Raw genomic sequence first — 24,416 nt, forward strand, 5'->3', positions numbered from 1 at the left:
CTAGTTTATCACGTTTAACAAGTTTACTAGTTTAACAAGTTTACAAGTTTACAAGTTTATCAAGTTTACTAGTTTACTAGTTTATCAAGTTTACTAGTTTATCAGGTTTACTAGTTTATCAAGTTTATCAAGTTTACTAGTTTAACAAGTTTACTAGTTTAACAAGTTTACAAGTTTATCAAGTTTACTAGTTTATCAAGTTTACTAGTTTATCAAGTTTATCAAGTTTACTAGTTTATCAAGTTTGACAAGTTTACTAGTTTAACAAGTTTACTAGTTTAACAAGTTTACAAGTTTATCAAGTTTACTAGTTTAACAAGTTTACAAGTTCATCAAGTTTACTAGTTTATCACGTTTAACAAGTTTACTAGTTTAACAAGTTTACAAGTTTACAAGTTTATCAAGTTTACTAGTTTACTAGTTTACTAGTTTAACAAGTTTACAAGTTTAACAAGTTTACAAGTTTATCAAGTTTACTAGTTTATCAAGTTTATCAAGTTTACTAGTTTATCAAGTTTACTAGTTTATCAAGTTTGACAAGTTTACTAGTTTAACAAGTTTACTAGTTTAACAAGTTTACAAGTTTATCAAGTTTACTAGTTTAACAAGTTTACTTGCTCGCTTCATCAATTATTGGTCCGAACATGACAACAAGCTTTAGAAACACAGCTGCTGCTGTGTGGCTGTTTGTTTATATCATGACGTCTCACAGAAATCTCCACATGGCACACGTTAGCTTCAGGATTGGTTACAGGGTCTGAAATCACTTAGAGCAGATTTAATCTATCCTGTATATTGATTATTGATATGTTCATCATGACTCCACCCACAGTCCTGCAGGTTGAAGTCGTTGGGAGCTTTAGCAGACCAGAGCCTCATGGTGTTCACTGTGTTGTTCTTAAAACCTGGAACCGGAGTGTCGTACGGCATCGCCAGCACCACCTGCACACACACACACACACACACACACACAGAAACACAGACAGACACACACACGCACACACACACACACACACACAGAAACACACACACACACACGCACACACACACACACAGAGATAGTTAGAGGGAGGGGACGGGTGTGTTTTTGGGAGAACGTGAATGAAATTGTGTGTATATGTGTCTATGCATGTGTGAGAAAGAAACAGATTGTGTGTGTGTGTGTGTGTGTGTGTGTGTCTGACCTGTGTATCCGTCCACCTCATCCCCCCCTCAGTGTGTTCGACTCGGCCGTAGAAGTGAACAGGCAGCATGTACTCCGGCCGGGCTTTCTCCCAGGGGTTTCCATACCGCAGCCAATCATCTGCCTCCTCCACCTGAGGGGGCGGAGCCACACACCAACCAACATCACTTTTTAACCAAATAATAAGAGCTGCTGCTGTAGGTTACTGTGACACAGTAAACTGTCTTGTCTTTAGCCCTAGTCTCTACTCCAAAACATGAAGAGTTGGAGCTTGAGAAGAGTCAGCTCAGTTAACCTGAACAAACTGTTAGCTAGCTAACTAGCCAGCAAACACACTGATGTTAATGTCAACATGCTAACGCTAGCTGCCGCTAGCTACGTTAGCTAGTGTGCTAATCAGATGTGTTAACAACAAGACAGTGATGGTTAGCTGACCAGATGCTATGGTTAGCTAGCTAACAAGCTGACATTATCTAAACACTAAATCAATCAGATGGATCAGTGATGAAATGATCAGTTCAGTCAGAAACAGACAGAAATTAACTGTCTGTTCAATTCTGCTGAGACAGAAACACAGTCAGCTGTTCACAGAGCTGAGGACCTCCAACATGGCTGCCAGAGGGGGCGGGGCTACATCACCTCTATATTTAGTATGTGTGTCTCTACCTGCCATCCGTTGCTGATCTTCTGGTTGAAGATGCCGAACTCGTATCTGATGCCGTAACCGTACGCCGCCAGGCCGAGCGTCGCCATGGAGTCCAGGAAGCAGGCTGCAGCCGGGGGGGGGGGGGCACAAATCCCATGAGGCTTTGCAGGTTGCAGATCTACTATAGTGGTCTAAAATTTAAAACTCTTTATTTATTGAGATTGGAAAAGTCAGTGGAGAAAATGAACGGGAAGTTTAACACTGGAACCAGGACTGCAGCTCTGTGTGTGTGTGTGTGTGAGTGTGAGTGTGTGTGTGTGTGTGTGTGTGTGTGTGTACCTGCCAGTCGTCCCAGTCCTCCGTTGCCCAGACCAGCATCTTCCTCGATCTCCTCCAGCTCCTCTATGTCCAAACCCAACTACACACACACACACACACACACACACACACACACACACACACACACACACACACACACACACACACACACACACACACACACACACACACACACACACACACACACACACACACACACACACACACACACACACACACACACACACAGGGTAATGAGCTGTGTTGTTCTCAGTGTGTTGAGGTTCTTCCTGGTTTTGTTGCAATAGAAAACAATGAGGAAGCTGGAACTGAAATGTTGATATTCAATATCTTTAAATCTTTAAATCTTGAAATCGAGCCTGTCCGTGCCAAAACTCTACGAACCACTAACCCTTAAAACAGCCTCACATTTACATTAATTCACCCCTTAATTCATGCAGAATCCATTTAAAATTAATTAAGGGAGTTATTAATGGAGGAGATCCCATCAAAACCTCCTTAAACTCTCCTTAATCTTGAGTCCTTACTTTCTAATTTAATGTAAAATTCAGGGAGACAGGAACTTTCCATTAATAACTCATTAATAACCTGTAAACCTGCACAGAAGGCATCAAAAATCCCTTAATTTCTAGAGTCTCCATGAACCAACCCATGAATAAATCCCTTACTTTATTAAAGCTGTTATTTTTAATGCATAATTAATGTTTATGTAATGAGGACATAGATAGATAGATAGATAGATAGATAGATAGATAGATAGATACTTTATTGATCCCGAAGGAAATTCATTTCAGGGATAAAAACAAAACCACCCCAAAAAAAATAAAAAAAATATTAAATATGTTGCAGATCTACAGTTAATGCTTTTATTTTTATTTAACCTTTATTTAACAAGGCAAGTCATTAAGAACAAATTCTTATTTACAATGCGTGCTGCGTTCAAGTCATGTGGGAAAAACCATCTGACTGGGTGACAGGAGGCGGCACACTATCACGCCACACACACACACACACACACACACACACACTCTGACCTGGTAGATGGCCTCATCACAGGCGTTCTGCAGCCCCAGGTTGATCATGGTGTTCTGCAGCGTTCTGCCCATGTAGAACTCCAGAGACAGATAGTGGATCCTCTGACAGAACACACACACACACACACACACACACACACACACACACACACACACACACACACACACACACACACACACACACACACACACACACACACACACACACACACACACACACACACACACACACACACACACACACACACACACACATATGTTTATTACTGGACAGTTTACAGTGAAGAGAAACAGGAAACACACAACACAACTTTATCATTCCCACATGGAGCGATCTGCAGGACAAAAACTACAAACCATCATTAAGAACAAACAGAGAAAACACACAAGAAGAAGAAGAAGAAGAAGAAGAAAAACAGCTGGCTGTCTGCAGACTGTGATATTAAAGTGCAGAGTGCAGGCAGAGGTCAGAGGTCAGAGGTCAGAGGTCAGATGCATGCAGTGTCTTCTTGTTTTAATTCAGTTTATAAGTATGATGTTTGTTTTAATGTGATAAAGCACTTTGGACACTTCTTTTTAAAAGGTATTACACAAATAAAGTTTATTATAAAGTTTATTATTAGTAGTAGCAGCAGTAGAAGCAGTAGAAGAAGTAGTATTACTACGATCTGATCCAGATCCAGACCTGATCCAGATCTGATCTAGATCTGATCCGGCCCAGCAGGATGGAAAAAGGGAATGTGGACTCTCAGGAACTGGGTGACAAAATGTCTGAAGATGAGACTTGATCTGCTGCTGCTGCTGAAGGGGGTTTTACTGCCTGTCTGTCTGTCTGTCTGTCTGTCTGTCTGCCTGTCTGTCTGCCTGTCTGTCTGTCTGTCTGCCTGTCTGTCTGTCTGTCTGTCTGTCTGCCTGTCTGTCTGTCTGCCTGTCTGCCTGTCTGCCTGTCTGTCTGTCTGCCTGTCTGCCTGTCTGCCTGTCTGTCTGTCTGCCTGTCTGCCTGTCTGTCTGTCTGTCTGTCTGTCTGTCTGACTGTCTGTCTGACTGTCTGTCTGACAGACAGAGAGAGAGACAGACAGACAGACAGAGAGACAGACAGACAGACAGACAGGCTCTTAGGACCAGGTATGCCCCCCCAGGCTGTGTTATATAAGACCTGGCCTGCTTCCAGCTTCCTCATCAAACCTCCACAGAGCTTCAGGCTGAAAAACCAGAACTGAGCTGCTGAGGAAGAGAACAACTTGTTTGTAACCAGATGAAGTGGCTCTGTGTTCATTTGCATTGTCCCTATCAAAGACACTATATACATATATAAACTAAACTGGATGAAGTGCAGCTGAACTGACTGAACCTGCAGAACACAGCAGCAGATTCTCTTCTGTTAGAGAATTATTTACAGGGAAAAAGTCTGGATCAGTTTCTCATTCACAAATAAAACATTTTCACACTTCGCTGCACTTCAGGGTTTCTGGCCTCTGACATGGAGAGCTGCAACGATTAATCGATTAGTTGTCAAATATTAAATTAATCGCCAACTATTTTGTTAATCGATTAATCGGTTTGAGCAATTTTTTTTAAGAAAAGTAAGTCAAAATTCTCTGATTCCAGCTTCTTAAATGTGAATATTTTCTGGTTTCTTTCCTCCTCTATGACAGTAAACTGAATATCTTTGGGTTGTGGACAAAACAAGACATTTGAGGACGTCATCTTGGGCTTTGGGAAACACTGATCCACATTTTTCACCATTTTCTCACATTTTATAGACCAAACAACTAATCGATTAATCGAGAAAGTAATCGACAGATTAATCGACAATGAAAATAATCGTTAGCCTAGTTGCAGCCCTAGAGACATGCAGACTGATGTGAGACTCTTCAGTCTGCAGCAGGAAGCTTCATACAGACTGAGGGTGACGTTTGATGGAGGGAAGAGAAGAAGGAGGAAGAACAGAGAACAGACAAAACTGTAGTTCCTTTGGGCTGCTGAAGTCCTGTTCTGTCAGTGTGTGTCAGTGTGTGTCAGTGTGTTGTCTGTAGTGTCTGTGCTGTGCTGTCAGTTGTGTCTGTGCAGCCTGGCTCCTGTATCTGTATCATCAGGCAGAGGGTTCAGGGTGTTGGAAGGTGCATCACAGCTGCAGGCTTCATGCAAAACCTGAGCAGGAAGCAGACAGCAGCATCAGACCTTCAAACCACACAGAACACAACACCAGGAGCAGGAAGGTTCTCCCAGGGTTCTCTGGTTAGGGTAGAGGTTCTGTATGGAACCATAATGAGTCAAAGAACACACTGATTCATAAAATATAACCAGAATAAAGACGTCAGTGCAGTTCAAGTTATATTAATACTGCTGGTTATGACATGCATTCCTTAAAAAATATATACTGTATGTACAGCGCCATGACGTTTCCATGTAGAACTATCTGAGCATGCTGCTACTGATTTTAAGATTTTACTGCAAAAAAAAAAAAAAAGTTCTGCCTGATGAAATAGATTATAAATCTTGAGTCACATTTCTTGGGTCTTGTACTTTGGCCGATAAGCAAAGCAACATGCAACTGACAGTTTATTGAATATAGTTTGGCGTGCCTGCCTCTCTACAGCAGTCCTGAAATGTTCTGTTCTTTCTCGAGAAAGTACCTCCAACCAGGGTCCATTCAAAAATCTGCAGTTTAATGTTGGCATGATGATCGGGACATGCACATACTTCGTAGAACATTACTGAAGACCTTAGAGGAATGGTTAGAGCCTTCTGGTAAATTCTGCAAATGAATAATCCACCGAGGAACAGTTTACTTCAATAAAATCTGAACTTTTAGAAGAGGTTCACCCTGCTGACAGCCGCCCACCACGGTGTGATCTGGGGGGAGAAGACTGAGGGAACAACGGCTGTAAAAGTTGTTTTTTTAGTTGAAATACGAGCAGCTTGGTGGATTGGATGTGTGCCGAACTGAAGAGAGACTCCTGACGACCGCAACACGACTTCTGTCATGTTTATGGAGTTTGGACATTTGCAGAAAAGTGGGGAAACATTTAAATGACAGGATTTTTGGATGGAATTCGGCGTGATTTGCCAATCCACAGAGGGAACTAAGGGGTGTGTGTGTGTGTGTGGTTCGGAGCCGGGGCCCCTGCTCTACCTTGGGGTCCTTCTCGTAGTAATACTGCTGGGTGCGGATCCAGCGGCCCACCAGGTGGTCCCGCACCGTGTGCGCCAGGGCGAAGTAGTAGTCCCGGGGCGTGGCGACGTTCCGGTCCTTCACCAGAGTGAAGTGAAGATGCCGGTTGAAGCTCCGCTTGATCTCCGCGACGTCTCCCAGCCCGGCGATCCCGCGCACGCTGATCTGCTTCCGCTTCTCCTGGTCCGTCAGCGGCGTCGCCATGTTTCAGGAACAGAAGGAAAGTGGAACCTGATGGAAACTGATGGAGGACTTGTCTAAACCGTCTGGATCCTGCAGAGACAGAAGATCCTGGTGGCAGCAGGAGGAAGACAGGAGGAGGACAGGCGGACGCGCAGGAGGACTGCGCCCCGCCCCTCCTGCAGTTTGACAGCAGCCGTGTGGAGGGGGGCGGGGCATGGGGCGGGGGGCGGGGGGCGGGGGGCGGGGCGGCAACCTGTGGAATGTCTATCAGAGAGGAGGAAGACAGCAAGAGGAGTCACTCTGATCCTGTTTTCTTTTTTTTATTTTCTTTTTTTTTATTTACTATTTTATTACAACAAGTATACATACACATCACACAATTACAAACACATCAGTGGGACTAAAGGTTAATAATAAAGACAAAAATAAAGAAAATAAATAGTTAAATAAATATCTTGAAAAGCTTAAAGTGGTTATACGTTTTATCAGCTTTTTTGTTTGTACATTCGGATATTGAAGAAATGTATTGTTTGATATATGCAGTCAGCTCTGGAAAGTTTGGCTTTTTGCTGAAGAATTTGGATCTGTGAATATACAATTTGGTCAAAATAATAAGCGAATTAATTAAATATAACTGTGAGCAGAGATTCCTGTCATATTCAGTGAATCCAAACAATACATTTTTCCAAAGTTATGTAAAGTGAGGATAGATATGATCAGCAATAAATCATGACAATTTAGTCCACAGTTGTTTTGTTTGTGGAAAAGAGCAGAATAAATGTACCAGCGTTTCTCTGAGCTCCCACAAAAGATACAACTCACATCAATGTCTTTCTTAAGTTTCTGCAAATAATAATTAGTTGGATAAAACCTGTGAAGCATTTTAAAGGATATCTCTCTTACTTTGTTAACTTATGTGGAAATAGCCAACCTTTTTCCCAACAAATATCTCCAACAAATGTGGACCAATATGATAAGGCAGAAGGTGAACTTATGATGTCTTGTTGGAAAAAGTTGACGGATTGCCAACAGTTGTTTCAGTTACATCTAACATTATGTGGTGATTGACATTTCCCTTAAAACCTTTGAAAAGTGAAATAATACCTGAGGAGGCATCAAAGACAACTCTGATCCTGTTTTCCAGTATCACAAGCTGCAAGAAAAGCTGCGAGAAATTTAAGATAAGAATACGAAAATGTTCTTGCATGAGGCCCGTTGTCTTGCATACCTGTCTGTTTGTCTTGGCCCCGCCCACCAGATGTCTGACCCCGCCCACTTCCATCCCACGCCCCGTTCCGTGAGCAGCAGCAGCAGCAGCAGAGGAGATTTGACTTTTTCAGCTCGGAAAGCGGGCGTTTTTATTTTATTCTCATCGAGTGATTCATCTTATCAACAGACCATCTTTGAGTCTTTGCGTCCTGACGTCAGGCTCAGCGCGTCGACGAACACGCGCTCACTTCCGGGTTTAAGAAGGAAGAGCTTTCAGTTTGAGCTCTGATGAAGACTGGAGTCCGTCTGTAGTCCGTCTGTAGACCAGGTGAGCGCAACCTGCTGTTTGGTGTCAGCTGGAGTTTAACTCATGTTTCCGTCATGTTTCCGTCATGTTTCTGTCATGTATGTGTGAGCTGTGGTCTGATCATGTGGACCCCCCCCCCCTCCTCCTCCTCAGGCTGAACCCGCCGGGTGAACACGTGCTTCAGATCAAACTGATCGATCCGCGGCAGGAACACAAGCAGAAGATCCAGACGGTTCAGCAGCTGCAGCAGGTGAGCAACAGACAGACAGGCAGGCAGAAAGAGAGACAGAGAGAGAGAGACAGAGAGAGAGGGAGACAGGGAGAGAGAGAGACAGAGAGAGAGGGAGACAGGGAGAGAGACAGAGAGAGAGAGACAGACAGACAGACAGAGAGAGACAGACAGAGAGAGAGGGAGACAGGGAGAGAGACAGAGAGAGAGAGACAGAGAGAGAGAGAGACAGAGAGAGAGAGACAGAGAGAGAGGGAGACAGGAAGAGAGACAGAGAGAGAGAGACAGAGAGAGAGGGAGACAGGAAGAGAGACAGAGAGAGAGACAGACTCTCAGGACCAGATCTGTCTCATCATGTCAATACAAGGTGAATTATTCCATCAGGAACTTATCAGTAGAGTCCTGTACAGACAGCAGAATCTGATCAGTGATCAATAATCTTTTAACTAGGGCTGAACGATTATGAAAAATATATAATTGTGATTATTTTGACTGATATTGCGATTGCGATATGATTTGCGATATTAGAGGGAATGATAATGTTTAGGCTACATCATTATTCTCATTTTCATTGAAAAACGTATTAAAATGATTATGGTGTGATTTTTGCAGCGATCTGTACCAAACAAAGATGTTTTCTTCAGTCTGTAGAATATGATGTGTAGGCCAGGACATCTCTGCAGCACCACAATATTTACTTTAAAATGATATTTTGACACATTTCACCTTTAACAAATATTGCGCCTCCTGCGATTTGAAAATTGCAGTAGGCCATATTGCGATTTCCATAAAATTTAGATTAATTGTTCAGCCCTAATTTTAACAACGGTGACCTTTGACCTCCTCAACAAATTCAGTGTTCAGGAAGAAACAGCTGCTGCTTCATGGCACTGAACAGAGTGACTGAAGCTCGTTAAGCTGCAGGACGTCTGTCTGTTCTGTTTGTCTTCATTAGATTTTCCCACACAAAAAAAAAACCTGAACACATCACTGTTTAGAAACTGAGGGAAACGACTGAAGTTTAGATTAGATTTTATTTCGAATATGTTAAAAAAAGTAAAAAATATAAGTGAGAAAAACAAAAAAGCAAACATACAGCAAACTCTCAATAAACAACATAAATAAATATTTCATGTCCGAAAAGGAGTAGGAAGAAGTGAATACTTATCAAGTCCTACCCCCTATTTTTATATTTTATCTATAAATATAAATATAAATATATCAGTTCATCTCCTGCTGAACCTTCCTGTCCCTACAGGACTGAATAGAATCTGATTTAGTTTCATTTCATGGTTTTTGTTGATCTGAATCTAAATCTGATGGTTTCAGTCTGCTGGGTTCATCCTTCAGTTACTGGAGGAAAAGCCGAACTCATTTCAGTCCAAAGCCACGAGAAAATAAAGTTTATTCAGTTTTATGTTGATTTTCAATTCAAGATTTGAACCGGAACAAAAAAATCTCATGAAACAGAAATGGTTTAAGTGGATAGAAATAATATATGAAATATATATTATGGAAAGGTTGTCATTTTCCCTCAAAGTCCAACAAGGAACATTTTTCTGGATTTGGACCAAGTGGACTGAGCACATTAAACCTGTAAGATCAGACTTTAGCTGACTTGATAGAATAAATGAGTGAGGATATAATGTGATTTTATATTATTTTATTACATCTAACAGCTCGCTCTTTATTCATTTTCTCTTTTTTTCCCCTTCAACCCTTCGTAGTGTCTCAGGTGAAAGCTTCCCATGTTCGACTGTAAATAATCAAAGATAATGTTATAAAAGAAAACCTGTGGAAGAGCTCGGCTGTAAAACGGTTATCAAACTATGCGATGTGAATCTACTTGCAGTAATACTGAGACTATGTACAAAGATAAATGTGAAATGAATGTTTTTCCAAAATATTCCAAAATGTCTAAAAAAAAAAAAAGAAACAGAAATGGTTTCAGTGTGAGAAGCAGCTGGCAGAGAATCTTTAATATGAATCTGAGCTGGAATGTGACTCGATTGGATGAATGTGAGCCGGGCGAGTCGGTCTGCTGCACTCCTGACTGTGTGTGTGTGTGTGTGTGTGTGTGTGTGTGTGTGTGTGTGTGTGTGTGTGTGTGTGTGTGTGTGTGTGTGTGTGTGTGTGTGTGTGTGTGTGTGTGTGTGTGTGTGTGTGTGTGTGTGTGTGCAGACAGGATGTCCACCACCTCTCAGAAGCACCGGGACTTCGTGGCGGAGCCGATGGGAGACAAGGCGGTGACGGCTCTGTCCGGGATCGGAGACGTGTTGGGGAAGAGGCTGGAGGAGCAGGGCTTCGACAAGGTGAGGAGTCACATGACCTGGACTCCAGTCACATGACCTGGACTCCAGTCACATGACCTGGACTCCAGTCACATGACCTGGACTCCAGTCACATGACCTGGACTCCAGTCACAGTTTGAATCGCTTGACACTCGACTTGATGCATGAAGAGAAGACTTGAGACTGGACTTGACTTGGGTTCTGGTGACTTGGGACTTGACTCTGACTTGTACTCTGATGACTTGAAAAGGTTTCTAAAGTCTTGACTTGAGATCTTGTGTTTGTGTAAATGAAAGTGATGAGATTTGTTCCAGCAGACGACTGAATTTAAATTCTGTTTTCTGAATTTGTATGGAATGATTGAATTTATTGAAGTTGAAACTGATTATAGAAATCAAACTCATGATGCTCTTACCAAGTTTTTATCCTATTAAAACCATATTGCATTGGAAAGTCCTAGATATTTAGTTTTCTTTAAGATATTAAATTGATACTGGACTCTTGATTTGTTCTGACTTGACTTGCTGTTCTACATTTAGACTTGAGACTCGACATTAATGACTTGGACTTGACTTGAGACTTGTGCCTCAAGACTTGAGACTGACTTGGGACTCGAGCGAAGAAGACTTGAGCTCTGTTTCATTAGTCATTTATCCAGCCCTCCTTCACTTCCCCTCCTTCACTTCCCCTCGTCACTTGGTAATACGTAACACGAGTGGTCACTTGCAGAGCGGGGGGGGTGCGGGGTCTGAGGGGGAGCAGAATATTTGAAACGGAACGCACTTGCCCTTAAGCAGGCCTAGTAATTAATAAGAATAAATAATAAAAATTACAAAGAACAATGAGTAATGAAATATTGCAGATGCGTTCATTTCATAAATATGTCTACATCCTCTAAATTTTGTTTGTTTACTTGCATTTATATTTATCACCTGTTCCTGCACTGGAATTGACGGACGATTCAGGAAGTTCACTTGAGTTATCAGAGTGATGGAACCACACTTAAGATGGAGGAGGGGATTCCCCCGAGGGGAAGTGAAGGAGGGGAAGTGAAGGAGGGCCGGGGGAAACGACCAATGAAACGCACCGCCTGTCTCACCTCTGCAAGATACACAGCTGCTCCACTACAGGAAAAAGTGATTTGATCGTGAGTCAAAAATGCTAACAGCCCAGAAATCACTGTTAGCCTGTTAGCATTTTGTGACTCGATCAAATCTCTGTGTTCTAGTCTCTAGTCTGACAACAGAAACACAAAGATCTGTCAGTCACAGCAGCTGGATTGTTATGATTTACTGAAACACTGAATCAGTGATCAGAGTCGGAGGAGACAGAAAGTTGAATTAAAGTGTGTTTATGTTCTGAAGGAGTTTCCAACAGGAAGAGCCACCTGAACTCTTTATTCTGTCCATGATGGAGTCTCAGAAATCAGGTTTGTAGAGAAACCTCTTAACCCCCGAGGAGGAGCAGCGGCCATGTCGGTGACAAAGGGTTTATTCGGTCTCATTAAAATGTTGTCATGGAAACTTAAAACCAGTTGACGGAACAGCTGTGCCCCCTGTGTGTTCCAGGCCTACGTGGTTCTGGGTCAGTTCCTGCTGCTGAAGAAAGACCCGGAGATGTTCTCTGATTGGCTGAAAGACGCCAGCGGGGCGAACACACGGCAGGCCGGCTCCTGCGCCCAGTGTCTGAGGGAGTGGTGCGACGCCTTCCTGTGAGCCGGATCCGCCCGCCGGGCCGGTCCAGTCTGGTCCGGCTCCGCCCGGTCTGGTCCAGCTCCGCCCGCCAGTCCGGTCCAGTCCGGTCTGGTCCGGTCCAGCAGCAGAACGTCTTCTCTGAACTTCGGGGCGAAGCCGCAGACGAGAGCTTTGTGTTTTATAATCTCATTTGTAAAAGTTGTTTTATTGGAGAAAGTTTAAATAAAGGCATTGTGGTATAATGGTTTTGTGCCCTTTTGTATATTTTAATCTTTATTTCTCCAGGGAAAGTTCATCAGGTTTTTAGCAGACGCTCAAATGCCTAAACTGTAATTTCTGGTTAAAATAATGATGATGATCCACATCCTGAAGATGAAGAAGCTGAACAGCAGCATCAGACCCGGCAGGAGAAACAGGTTCATGGACGGGCGTTCAGTTTTCTCAGGGGTCACAATGATTTTTCAACGTAACATAAGAAAAATCATAATAGAACGCCACAGTTTACACTGTTTGAAGGATATTTCACTAACAAAGCTTATTAATTTTATTCTTTGTCAGTTCACAGAATTGTTTTGTGGCAAGCAAATATCTCGTTTAAATAATTTATTTCAAAAAGCGTCTTGTTAATAACGGTTTCTCTGCAAATTTACAATGTTTATATTTTTTATAACGCGCATTGATTTATTTACTGCTGCTGCACGTCTCCCGTCCAAATGGACCAATTTGGACCAATACAACGACACTAATATATAACTTGTAGCCTGCTATATTGTAGGTTATATTATGTATTTTAACCCTCAGGTCAACGATGTCGTATGCGACATACTGAATATCTCTGGATCGCTGCATTAGACAAACTTCTTTGTTTTTTGCCCAGAAGCAAAGCGTTGAGGCTCCGGTGTGATCGACTTCTTCCAGAAGCTTTGTCATCCAGACTTGAACTGCAGAGTCTTTTTGGAGACTTTGTAAAATAAATCCATAATAATAAATCATTGGCAGTTCTGATCTCAAACACATGTGCAATGGAATAATATGAGATTGACCGCATCCTCTTATCTATATTATTAGGGCAGCACCTGAAATAATGAGTAGAATAGCGTAAATGTAGGAAATATGAATGGAAATATAAAGTATAAATGCTCAGAAATCTTGGGTGTTTTATTTTAGTACCTTCTAGGCTTCAATTTTGGGGGGGTGGGGGGGGCACAAAAGCCCATTTGGACAGGCATTGCCCCCGGGCAATCCCCCCCCGGGTACCGAACAGCAGTTAGACTGTCTGTAAACAGGTAGAGGGAAACACCAGATCCAGATCCAGACTTGGAGCTGCTAATGAGTCCAAACTGTTTGTCAGAATATTCCAGAAAAGCCAAAAGTTTGTGAAAACGATACGGAGAGCGACCGACGTATTTCTCTCCGCGGCCCGGAAAGCGGCGGCACCGACCGTTTCCCCTCGGCGGATCGTCTTCTACCGAACTCTACCGTTTACATCTGACCCGACCGTCCGGAACCAGATCACTCCGCCAGGAACCGACTTTCACCCCACAGCTCTGTGCTGCGGAGAGAAAAATAGTTCTGTGGTTTCCTGGAACTGAGTCTGTTTCCTCTCGACTTCTCCTTTAATGTTCATATTGTGAATATTAATGAGCATGTAAACACACTGGGGATTCGAAGCAGATCAGTAAATCCACTGCAGACTCAACATTCAAAACCAAATACATTCAGTTTATTTGAATCAGCCTCCATGCTTCCGTACCTTTAAGAGTAAATACAAACAACATTCCTTCAGACAGTAGAAAACAATCGAACTCGCTGCCGTAAAACAGAGAAAACATCCAGGTAGTTTAACATGAGGAACATCAGACTGGTTTGACTGGTTTGACTGGTTTGACTGGGACAGGAGGGCAAACCAAACCCTCACAAAAAACCTTTTATTCACCAATTTTATTCACCAATTATCAAAATAATAATCTTTATGTTAAGCTGATTTTAAACACCTCAGATTCCCATTTACAGCATTAAAGCCTCAGTAAAATGAAAAATAACTTCACCTTAATTTTCCATGTCACAACACCTAGTTAATAATAAATGCCAAAAATATTACAAAAGTTTTATTTTCTTGTATTTTTATATCAAAAATCGCATGACTTTTACTTCCTGGAAAACGCTGCATCTTTAATAGTGACCTCACACTGTACCAGGAGGCGGAGATAAAAACCTGATCTCCCATTGGCTTACACTTTTGAATGATCCCTGCCTGCGTTAAGCCCCGCCCCTACATCCTGTTTCAACAGGAAATACATTAAGGAAGCAAGATGCTCTCAAGAAGCAGTTTGATTGGGATTTAAATATCCAGTCTGAACCAGAGCAACCTGTATTCACTTATTATTATTATTATTATTATTATTATTATTATTATTATTATTAGTGTTATTGTTATTATCCTGGCTTCAGTAGAGAGTTTTAGTGTCCTATGATGCTCTAAATGTTTCAGAGATCCTGATGAGAAGAAGAAAACTGGAGGAAACTCTGAATACTGGAAGGTTTTTGGCACAAACTGGTCAAATTTAGAGATATTGAATATCGGCACAAAATATTAGCAGTTTCAGTACAAAAATATCATTACAGACCTTTAAAACCCACATCGGTCAAACCCTAACAAACCTAACAAACACTTGATCACTTGTGTTTTGTGAAGAAACTAAATGTTGAAAATGAGATTTGTTGAAAGGAGATGAAACCTGAAACCTGAAGGCTGAAGGCTTTGGGTCTGAAGGCTTTGGGCCTGAAGGCTTTGGGTCTGAAGGCTTTGGGCCTGAAGGCTTTGGGCCTGAAGGCTTTGGGTCTGAAGGCTTTGGGTCTGAAGGCTTTGGGTCTGAAGGCTTTTGGGTCTGAAGGCTTTTGGGTCTGAAGGCTTTTGGGTCTGAAGCTGCTGAACAACAGATCAGTAAAAATAAAAACTTTGTGCAAGAAAAGCTGCTGAGTCGGAGGTGGAGTGTTTCCATGAGGTCGTCTGGTTCAGAGCAGAGCTGCACATCTCAACACTAATACTGTCTTTTTTTTTTTTTTTTGATAAATGCAGATTGTGATATGAACTGTGATACATAGGGACAAAACTTTTATACTTTACTTCTTCATAAACACTTAAAAAAATATTCACAAACCTGCTGGATCCACAGCAGGAAGCCCTGACCCCTGACCCCTGATCCCTGACCTCTGACCCCTGACCCCTGACCCCTGACCCCGCTGGAGGGAAACAACACTGCCAGAACGTTCTGGAGGTCTGATCCGTGTCGGAGGTTTTCCCTCAACAGTCTGACACACTGCTGTCAGCCGGACTGATGATCCAGCTCCAGGATCTGCAGGAGGTCCGGGATCTGCAGGAGGTTCAGGACTTTGAGGACATTCGAGAGGTTCGGGACATTCAGGATGTTCAGGATCTGCAGGACCTCCAGGTTCTTCAGGAGGTTCAGGATCTGGAGAAAGTCCAGGACCTCCAGGATGAGACTTGGTTCAGCGGCTGTGCAGAGACTCGATGTAATGGAAAGTCGCTCCCAGAGCCCAGCTGGTCTCCACCTCGTTGATGGTCCTCGCCAACTGGAACACACACACACACACACACACACACACACACACACACACACATACACACACACACAGAGCACAGGTCAAACCATCTTCAGTATGTGTTCAGTGGTGAACATGATGTCATGCATGTCAGTATTAGCCCGGCTGTGTGTGTGTGTGTGTGTGTGTGTGTGTGTGTGTGTGTGTGTGTGTGTGTGTGTGTGTGTGTGTGTGTGTGTGTGTGTGTGTGTGTGTGTGTTCAGGTGAGTTTCAGTCTGCAGTGTTCAGGCGGTACAGCAGCAGTAGAAGAAGAATCTTCAGCCAACATCCATGAACCAGGAAGTAGCAGCAACACTGAGCTTTGTGTTAACAGTCATGCTCAGATCATCATTTCCCTCCACAGGGGTCAGAGGTCAACGACAGAACAGCACACAACACAACAAGGCAAACTAACATACACAAGTAGCAATACATATTTAGTACTTTTGGACCTTTAGGCGGCGTTCACGAGTATTTATGTAACTTTTTTTTTAATATATCAAAACACAGACACATGCAGTGTATTTCAGTCCTGTGTGTTGACAGCACAGCAAACCGCTCTGTCAAAACAGTTAAAGGGTAACTTCAGGATTTTTTTTTTTTTTTTTCAGCCCTATTTTCCCTTCTTTTTGTGTCTAAGTGACTAATGGGGAAAACAATTTTTGGGCTGCAGTGTGATCCAACAGGGCAAACTGAACTGTCAGTCCGTCCACTAAAACAGCTTGTTCTGTTTTTGCCACTGACCGGCTCAGATCGATATTATAAGTGTCTGACAACATTATGGAAAGAGTTTTCTTTCCTCTCCTCACCTTGAACTCTTTGTGTGTGGGGAAGCCGAGCTCCTGCAGCAGGACGGAGATGTAGGTCAGATCCAGGCAGAGGAAGGGGTTCTGCCCCGGAGCCCCGGACAGCCCGCCGCACACTGCAGCAACCACAGAAGAAGAAAGTCAGAGGAAGAAACTCATCTGTAACGGACCGAGCGATGAGCAGACCCTCCTCTTCTCTCTACTCCTAGTACTCTCTTCTCTCTACGGCTACTACTGTTCTCTCTACTGCTAGTACTCTCTTCTCTCTACTGCTAATACTCTTCTCTCTACTGCTACTACTCTTCTCTCTACTGCTAGTACTCTCTTCTCTCTACTGCTAATACTCTTCTCTCTACTGCTACTACTCTTCTCTCTACTGCTAGTACTCTCTTCTCTCTACTGCTACTACTCTTCTCTCTACTGCTAGTACTCTCTTCTCTCTACTGCTACTACTCTTCTCTCTACTGCTAGTACTCTTCTCTCTACTCCTAGTACTCTCTTCTCTCTACTGCTAGTACTCTTCTCTCTACTCCTAGTACTCTCTTCTCTCTACTGCTACTACTCTTCTCTCTACTGCTAGTACTCTTCTCTCTACTGCTAGTACTCTCTTCTCTACTGCTACTACTCTTCTCTCTACTGCTAGTACTCTTCTCTCTACTGCTAGTACTCTCTTCTCTCTACTGCTAGTACTCTTCTCTCTACTGCTAGTACTCTCTTCTCTCTACTGCTAGTACTCGTCTCTCTACTGCTAGTACTCTCTTCTCTCTACTGCTAGTACTCGTCTCTCTACTGCTAGTACTCTTCTCTCTACTGCTAATACTCTTCTCTCTACTGCTAGTACTCTTCTCTCTACTGCTAGTACTATTCTCTCTACTGCTAGTACTGCTAGTACTCTCTTCTCTACTGCTAGTACTCTTCTCTCTACTGCTAGTACTCTCTTCTCTACTGCTAGTACTCTCTTCTCTACTGCTAATACTCTTCTCTCTACTGCTAGTACTCTCTTCTCTACTGCTAGTACTCTCTTCTCTCTATTGCTAGTACTCTCTTCTCTACTGCTAGTACTCTCTTCTCTACTGCTAGTACTCTTCTCTCTACTGCTAGTACTCTCTTCTCTACTGCTAATACTCTTCTCTCTACTACTAGTACTCTTCTCTCTACTGCTAGTACTCTTCTCTCTACTGCTAGTACTCTTCTCTCTACTGCTAGTACTGCTAGTACTCTCTTCTCTACTGCTAGTACTCTCTTCTCTACTGCTAATACTCTTCTCTCTACTGCTAGTACTCTCTTCTCTACTGCTAGTACTCTCTTCTCTCTATTGCTAGTACTCTCTTCTCTACTGCTAGTACTCTCTTCTCTACTGCTAGTACTCTTCTCTCTACTGCTAGTACTCTCTTCTCTACTGCTAATACTCTTCTCTCTACTACTAGTACTCTTCTCTCTACTGCTAGTACTCTCTTCTCTACTGCTAGTACTCTTCTCTCTACTGCTAGTACTCTCTTCTCTACTGCTAGTAGTCTCTTCTCTACTGCTAGTACTCTTCTCTCTACTGCTAGTACTCTCTTCTCTACTGCTAGTACTCTCTTCTCTCTACTGCTAGTACTCTCTTCTCTACTGCTAGTACTCTTCTCTCTACTGCTAGTACTCTCTTCTCTACTGCTAATACTCTTCTCTCTACTGCTAGTACTCTCTTCTCTACTGCTAGTACTCTTCTCTCTACTGCTAGTACTCTCTTCTCTACTGCTAGTACTCTCTTCTCTCTACTGCTAGTACTCTCTTCTCTACTGCTAGTACTCTCTTCTCTACTGCTAGTACTCTTCTCTCTACTGCTAGTACTCTCTTCTATACTGCTAGTACTCTCTTCTCTACTCCTTGTACTCTTGGGGATCCACCCAAAACAAGCCCATTTTGGCCCCATAATTAGAAAAAAAATGTCTTAAATAGTTGACAAGTAATAATAACATCATAAATGTGTACAGAGCTACTTGTAAAAATGTAAGAAAATAAACAAAACAATTGTAGATATGTAGAAGGAAAAAACAATCTTGCTGTTTCAGTCAATAGGAAGATGAATCATGCAGATGAATCATGCAGATGAATCATGCAGATGAATCATACAGATGAATCATGCAGATGAATCATGCAGATGAATCATGCAGATGAATCATGCAGATGAATCATGCAGATGAATCATGCAGTACAGTGAGCTGACAGCATGATGGCGCTGTCTCACCTCTTTTAGCAGCTTCGATGTAGTCGGACACTTTGATGGAGCCTCCGTTCTTCTCCTCTGACAGAAGGAACCAGACAGTCACATCACATCAGATCAGACTTTACGGACTCCTGTGGGGAAACTGCTGACCTGCTGTTACATTTCTCTGATACACATTTACATTTTACATATTTTTACATTTACCATTTACATTTTACATTTTACACCCACAGTGAGTGAGCAGGAGGGCTCAGTGTCTCTCAGTGACTACCAGAACGTCCCGTTACCTAAAGACAGGGTTCCTACACATTTTCAGTTAAAAAATTCCATACTTTTTCCAGACCTTGATTTGTTTTGAAGATTTTTTCTGGTGTTCAATATGATTTACGCAGACAGACATCTTGCCCCTGCTAACTAGGTCACATCACTGTATAGATGAAGATTGTTCTTCATAGCCACAAATATCAGAATATGTGAGATGATTGGCAGGGTTCCTACACGCTTTCCATTTTAAAATTCCATTTTTTTCCCAGACCCTATGTTCTTGACCGGATTTGATGTTGGTGGGTATTTGATATAATGCATGCTGACAGCGGCTGGGTAATAAGAGCGTCCCTCTATCTGAACATTATTCTTCACATCAACAAAACCTGTGGACTCAAAGTGGCTCTACAACAACATCAAAGCTAGAATCATGTGTGTATCGGACCTGAACCGCAACATTTTCCATACTTTTCCAGACATTTTTTCAAATTCCCAAACTATTCAAGACCTGGAAATGATCAAATTCATTTTTAATACTTTTCCAGACTTTCCAGACCTGCGTAGGAACCCTGTAAAGATCTAACCTAAACCTAAACATCTGAAACACCCTGCAGTACCAGGAAACAACACATTTATAGAACCAAGAGGGAAGCCATAATAGTAGCAGAAGTAGCAGTAACAGTAGTCCTAACAGTAGAAGTAGTAGTAGTAGTAGTAGTAGTAGTAGTAGTAGTAGTAGTAATAGCATTAGTCACAGTAGAAGCAACAGTAGTATTAGTATTAGTATTAGTAGTAGTATTCTGGGTTTCTGAGGAGAGTTTTAATGTCCCTTGTTCTAAAATCTGTTTCAGAGGCTTTTCATTTTTTACATTTGTTGGAAACTGAATACTTTTAACTTTTGGAATTTTGTTTGGCATGAACTGAGCTACTGATCTGAGCTGGCAGTAGAGCCTCAGCAGTAGAAGTCAGTAGAAGTCAGCAGAAGTCAGCAGAAGACCATAGAAGACAGTAGAAGTAAGCAGAAGTAAGCAGAAGTCAGTAGAAGTCAGTAGAAGTCAGTAGATGTCAGTACCAATGGCTCCCAGGTCCACGGCTCGGTCGTAGTAGTAGGAGAAGGCGTAGAAGTCCATGTGCTCGGCCTCCACTGCTCTCCTCACCTTCTTATACAGAACCTTCTCCACTTTGTTCAGGCACGACTCATACACCGGCTCCCCTGCAACACACACACACACACACACACACACACACTTAAAACCTGATGTCTGCTGACAGAGCCGGCTAGTTAGTCTCCCCTCCTCATTAGAGTCCTATTCTATTCCAAACATCTAGTTGGCTAGTAAACCAGTGAAAGTGGCTAGTTAGTCAGTCTACTCTCCTCATTAGAGCCCTATTCTATTTTAAACATAGAGGAGCCCCATAGTTGACTAGTAAATTCTAGTCAACCAACATTAGAGTCCTATTATATTTTAAACATCTACTTGGCTAGTAAACCAGTGGAAGTGGCTAGTTAGTCTACTCTCCTCATTAGAGTCTAATGAGAGTCTTATTCTATTCTAAACGTCCAGTTGGCTAGTAAACTAGTGAAAGTGGCTAGTTAGTCTACTCTCTTCATTAGAGTCTTATTCTATTCCAAATATCTAGTTGGCTAGTAAACCAGTGAAAGTGGCTAGTTAGTCTACTCTCCTCATTAGAGTCCTATTCTATTCCAAAAGTCCAGTTGGCTAGTAAACCAGTGGAAGGGGCTAGTTAGTCAGTCTACTCTGCTCATTAGAGTCCTATTGTAGTCCAAACGTCCAGTTGGCTAGTAAACCAGTGGAAGTGGCTAGTTAGTCTACTCTCCTCATTAGAGTCTAATGAGAGTCTTATTCTATTCTAAACATCCAGTTGGCTAGTAAACTAGTGAAAGTGGCTGGTTAGTCTACTCTCCTCATTAGAGTCTGATTCTATTCCAAAGATCTAGTTGGCTACTAAACCAGTGAAAGTGGCTAGTTAGTCTACTCTCCTCATTAGAGTCTGATTCTATTCCAAAGATCTAGTTGGCTAGTAAACCAGTGGAAGGAGCTAGTTAGTCTACTCTCCTCATTAGAGTCTAATGAGAGTCTTATTCTATTCTAAACGTCCAGTTGGCTAGTAAACCAGTGGAAGTGGCTAGTTCCTGGCCCTCACCTGCCTTCTGTCCCTTCACAGTGTAGACGACCTCGGCGTGTTCCCACTGGCCGGAAAACTCTGGAGCCAGACAGGACTGACCAGCTCACTGCTGCCCCCTACTGCTGCACAGAGAGACAGACAGGCAGAGAGACAGACAGGCAGAGAGAGAGACAGAGAGACAGACAGACAGAGAGACAGGCAGAGAGACAGACAGGCAGAGAGAGAGACAGACAGAGAGACAGGCAGAGAGACAGACAGGCAGAGAGAGAGACAGAGAGACAGACAGACAGAGAGACAGACAGGCAGAGAGACAGACAGGCAGAGAGAGAGACAGAGAGACAGACAGACAGACAGAGAGACAGACAGGCAGAGAGACAGACAGGCAGAGAGAGAGACAGAGAGACAGACAGACAGAGAGACAGGCAGAGAGACAGACAGGCAGAGAGACAGACAGAGAGACAGGCAGAGAGACAGACAGGCAGAGAGAGAGACAGAGAGACAGGCAGAGAGACAGACAGGCAGAGAGACAGACAGGCAGAGAGAGAGACAGAGAGACAGGCAGAGAGACAGACAGGCAGAGAGAGAGACAGAGAGACAGGCAGAGAGACAGACAGGCAGAGAGACAGACAGAGAGACAGACAGGCAGAGAGACAGACAGAGAGACAGGTAGAGAGACAGACAGAGAGACAGACAGGCAGAGAGACAGGCAGACAGAGAGACGGGCAGAGAGGAGACAGGCAGAGAGACAGACAGAGAGACAGACAGGCAGAGAGACAGGCAGACAGAGAGACGGGCAGAGAGACAGAGAGACAGACAGGCAGGCAGACAGACAGGCAGAGGAAATTACATTTTAAAAGGTTTTCAAGTCAAAACTGTGAATCTCTCATCAGATGTTCTGACAAACAAACACATTATACAACAAATAAACTGATAAATAAAGAAATCTGGTTAGAATACAGAATAAACATCTAGAAAATACAAATCCCTCTACTGACAGAGACAGACAGACAGGCAGAGAGACAGACAGACACAGACAGACAGAGAGAGACAGACAGAGAGAGAGACAGACAGGCAGAGAGACAGACAGACACAGAGAGACAGAGAGACAGACAGACAGACAGACAGACAGACAGACAGAGAGAGAGAGACAGACAGGATCTGTGCTGCAGCTTCTTACAGCAGCTAAATCACAGCAACAGCTGGCAGGCAAGGAATTAATCTTGCTGTGTTATTAAAAGATAGATAATGGCTTATTTATCTGGGAGGAGGCTCTGAAAAGGCAGAGATGAAAGCAAATTGAAAAAAGGAGAAAAAAAAAGCGAGGAAAGTGGGTGAAACGTACGGCTCTGTCCCTCCACGCCGCCCAGGACCGCCAGCCTCGCGACATCAGACCAGACCCAGGTAACTGAGGAGGAGGAGGAGGAGGGGGGAGGAAGAGGAGGATGAGGAGGAGGAGGAGGAGGGGGGAGGAAGAGGAGGATGAGGAGGAGGAGGAGGAGGGAGGGGGAGGAGGAGGAGGAGGACGAGGAGGAGGAGGAGGGGGAAGAGGAGGAGGAGGATGAGGAGGATGAGGAGGAGGAGGAGGAGGGGGAGGGGGGAGAGGAGGAGGAGGAGGAAGAGGGGGAAGAGGAGGAGGAAGAGGAGGGGGAAGAGGAGGAGGAGGAGGGGGAAGAGGAGGAGGAGGAGGGAGGAAGAGTTAGTTTTATTTTGTGATCAATTTATTGATTTTTTTGGTGTTGGTGGAAGTTAGCATGTGATTGCAAATATACAGTAGCTGGAAAAATAGTAAAACATGAGTAAAATGCATTAAAATGACCATTCATGTTTTTCATTTATTGTTTTAATCAACAATCTATTTTATGTAAAACACTGCTATAAAACATAACTTAAAAACATGTTATTGTTTATGGATTTTTTTGGGTGGAAGTTAGCATGTAATTGCATATATACAGTAGCAGGAAAAACAGGTAAGCATGAATAAAATACAAAGTAAATAAAAAATAATAGAAAAGAAATAAATAAATGTATAAATAAATAAATTACAAAAATGTTTGGAATTTCGACTTTTCATTAGTGACAGGACGATATAAATCTAAATTCATGTAACGTATTGAATCCTGAATTGACTTAATTATACCATAAAGTGAGGGTGGCAGTGTGTGTGTGTGTGTGTGTGTGTGTGTGTGTGTGTGTGTGTGTACCTGTGGGAGTACAGAGTGTGTGTGTGTGTGTGTGTGTGTGTGTATGTGTGTGTACCTGTGGGAGTACAGAGTGTGTGTGTTGTTGAACATCTGGAAGGAGCTGATGTAGTCGAAGGGTGAAGTCTGGATGGTTTTCTGCTCAGAGAGAGAGAGAGAGAGAGAGAGAGAGAGAGAGAGAGAGAGAGAGAGAGAGAGAGAGAGAGGAAGATGAAGTCACAGCTCGTCACACAGCGATCGATCAGGAATCACATTTATTGATGATGGATGTGTGTGTTGGTTTGTTTGTTTTGGAGCGTCAACATGGAGGCGAAGCAGAAAAGCAGAAAACCAATAAGAACAGAGCTCACACAACTAGAAATACCACAAACATCATACTACTACATATATACTCTAGCTATTTGGTAATGTATCCTATTATCTGCTATTAAAACTAATGTATTAATGTTATGATTTAATATTATTCTTTATTCTGATCATGTATTTTATTTATTATTATGTATTTTTATTCTTTAATCATGTCTTACTTAGTTATTATGCTTTGTTATTCTTGTTTCATTATTTGCATATAAATCTGTCAAAAATGCAAAAAAAAAAAAAAAAAAAAGAAATACCAAAAACAAAACTCAGTTCAATATTCTGGTTTCTGGTCTTTCAGTGAATCATCTGCTGATGATCAGGTTTGACATCACACCTAACATTACCATTCAGCTCAATGAGATGGACACTAATTTGATTATTTAACATGTTATGTTTAATACGCGAGCCATATTGTGATATATATTGATATCGAAAACAATCCTTATGATTATTGTGATATTGATTTCATTTATCGCTCGGCTCTGCTACTACTTAGGGCTGGGCGATAATTCAATATTATCGTTTATCGTCTTTCAGT

At 42.6% G+C, this 24,416-nt stretch overlaps 3 protein-coding genes across 3 annotated transcripts; 1 reads left to right on the plus strand and 2 right to left on the minus strand.

Annotated features, from left to right (window-relative positions):
• Positions 1–830: 830 nt before the first annotated feature.
• Positions 831–6,639, minus strand: LOC139640235 (glycogen phosphorylase, brain form-like; the record flags this gene model as incomplete). The annotated part of the gene is made up of 6 exons (XM_071514413.1): positions 6,339–6,639; positions 3,203–3,304; positions 2,169–2,247; positions 1,850–1,953; positions 1,185–1,316; positions 831–942 (listed from the first exon to the last, which is right to left on the minus strand). Coding segments are annotated over exons 1-6 (772 nt in total), but the record flags the coding sequence as incomplete, so codon positions are not given.
• Positions 6,640–7,970: 1,331 nt separating this feature from the next.
• Positions 7,971–12,525, plus strand: LOC139640237 (barrier-to-autointegration factor-like). The gene is made up of 4 exons (XM_071514415.1): positions 7,971–8,097; positions 8,230–8,326; positions 10,487–10,617; positions 12,165–12,525. The coding sequence occupies exons 3-4, from the start codon at positions 10,492–10,494 to the stop codon at positions 12,309–12,311; spliced, it is 273 nt and encodes a 90-aa protein (XP_071370516.1). The 5' UTR covers positions 7,971–8,097; positions 8,230–8,326; positions 10,487–10,491; the 3' UTR covers positions 12,312–12,525.
• Positions 12,526–13,897: 1,372 nt separating this feature from the next.
• Positions 13,898–23,656, minus strand: LOC139640236 (ectonucleoside triphosphate diphosphohydrolase 6-like; the record flags this gene model as incomplete). The annotated part of the gene is given in 9 exon segments (XM_071514414.1): positions 13,898–15,884; positions 16,703–16,815; positions 18,930–18,986; positions 20,245–20,385; positions 21,339–21,413; positions 21,416–21,442; positions 22,663–22,712; positions 22,714–22,725; positions 23,577–23,656. Coding segments are annotated over 9 exon segments (639 nt in total), but the record flags the coding sequence as incomplete, so codon positions are not given.
• Between the last annotated feature and the right edge of the window lie 760 nt (positions 23,657–24,416).

This window comes from Centroberyx affinis, unplaced genomic scaffold (assembly GCF_046629955.1).
Source record: "Centroberyx affinis isolate AG114_WGS23_722 - 3 ecotype Tasmania unplaced genomic scaffold, CSIRO-AGI_Caff_v1 ptg008738l_1, whole genome shotgun sequence".
Taxonomy (NCBI): domain Eukaryota; kingdom Metazoa; phylum Chordata; class Actinopteri; order Beryciformes; family Berycidae; genus Centroberyx; species Centroberyx affinis.

Coding starts and splice junctions, on each gene's coding strand:
- LOC139640237 (XM_071514415.1), top strand. CDS start 10,492: ATGTCCACCACCTCTCAGAAGCACCGGGACTTCGTGGCGGAGCCGATG. Junction 10,618..12,164: donor AGGAGCAGGGCTTCGACAAG/GTGAGGAGTCAC, acceptor TGTGTGTTCCAG/GCCTACGTGGTTCTGGGTCA.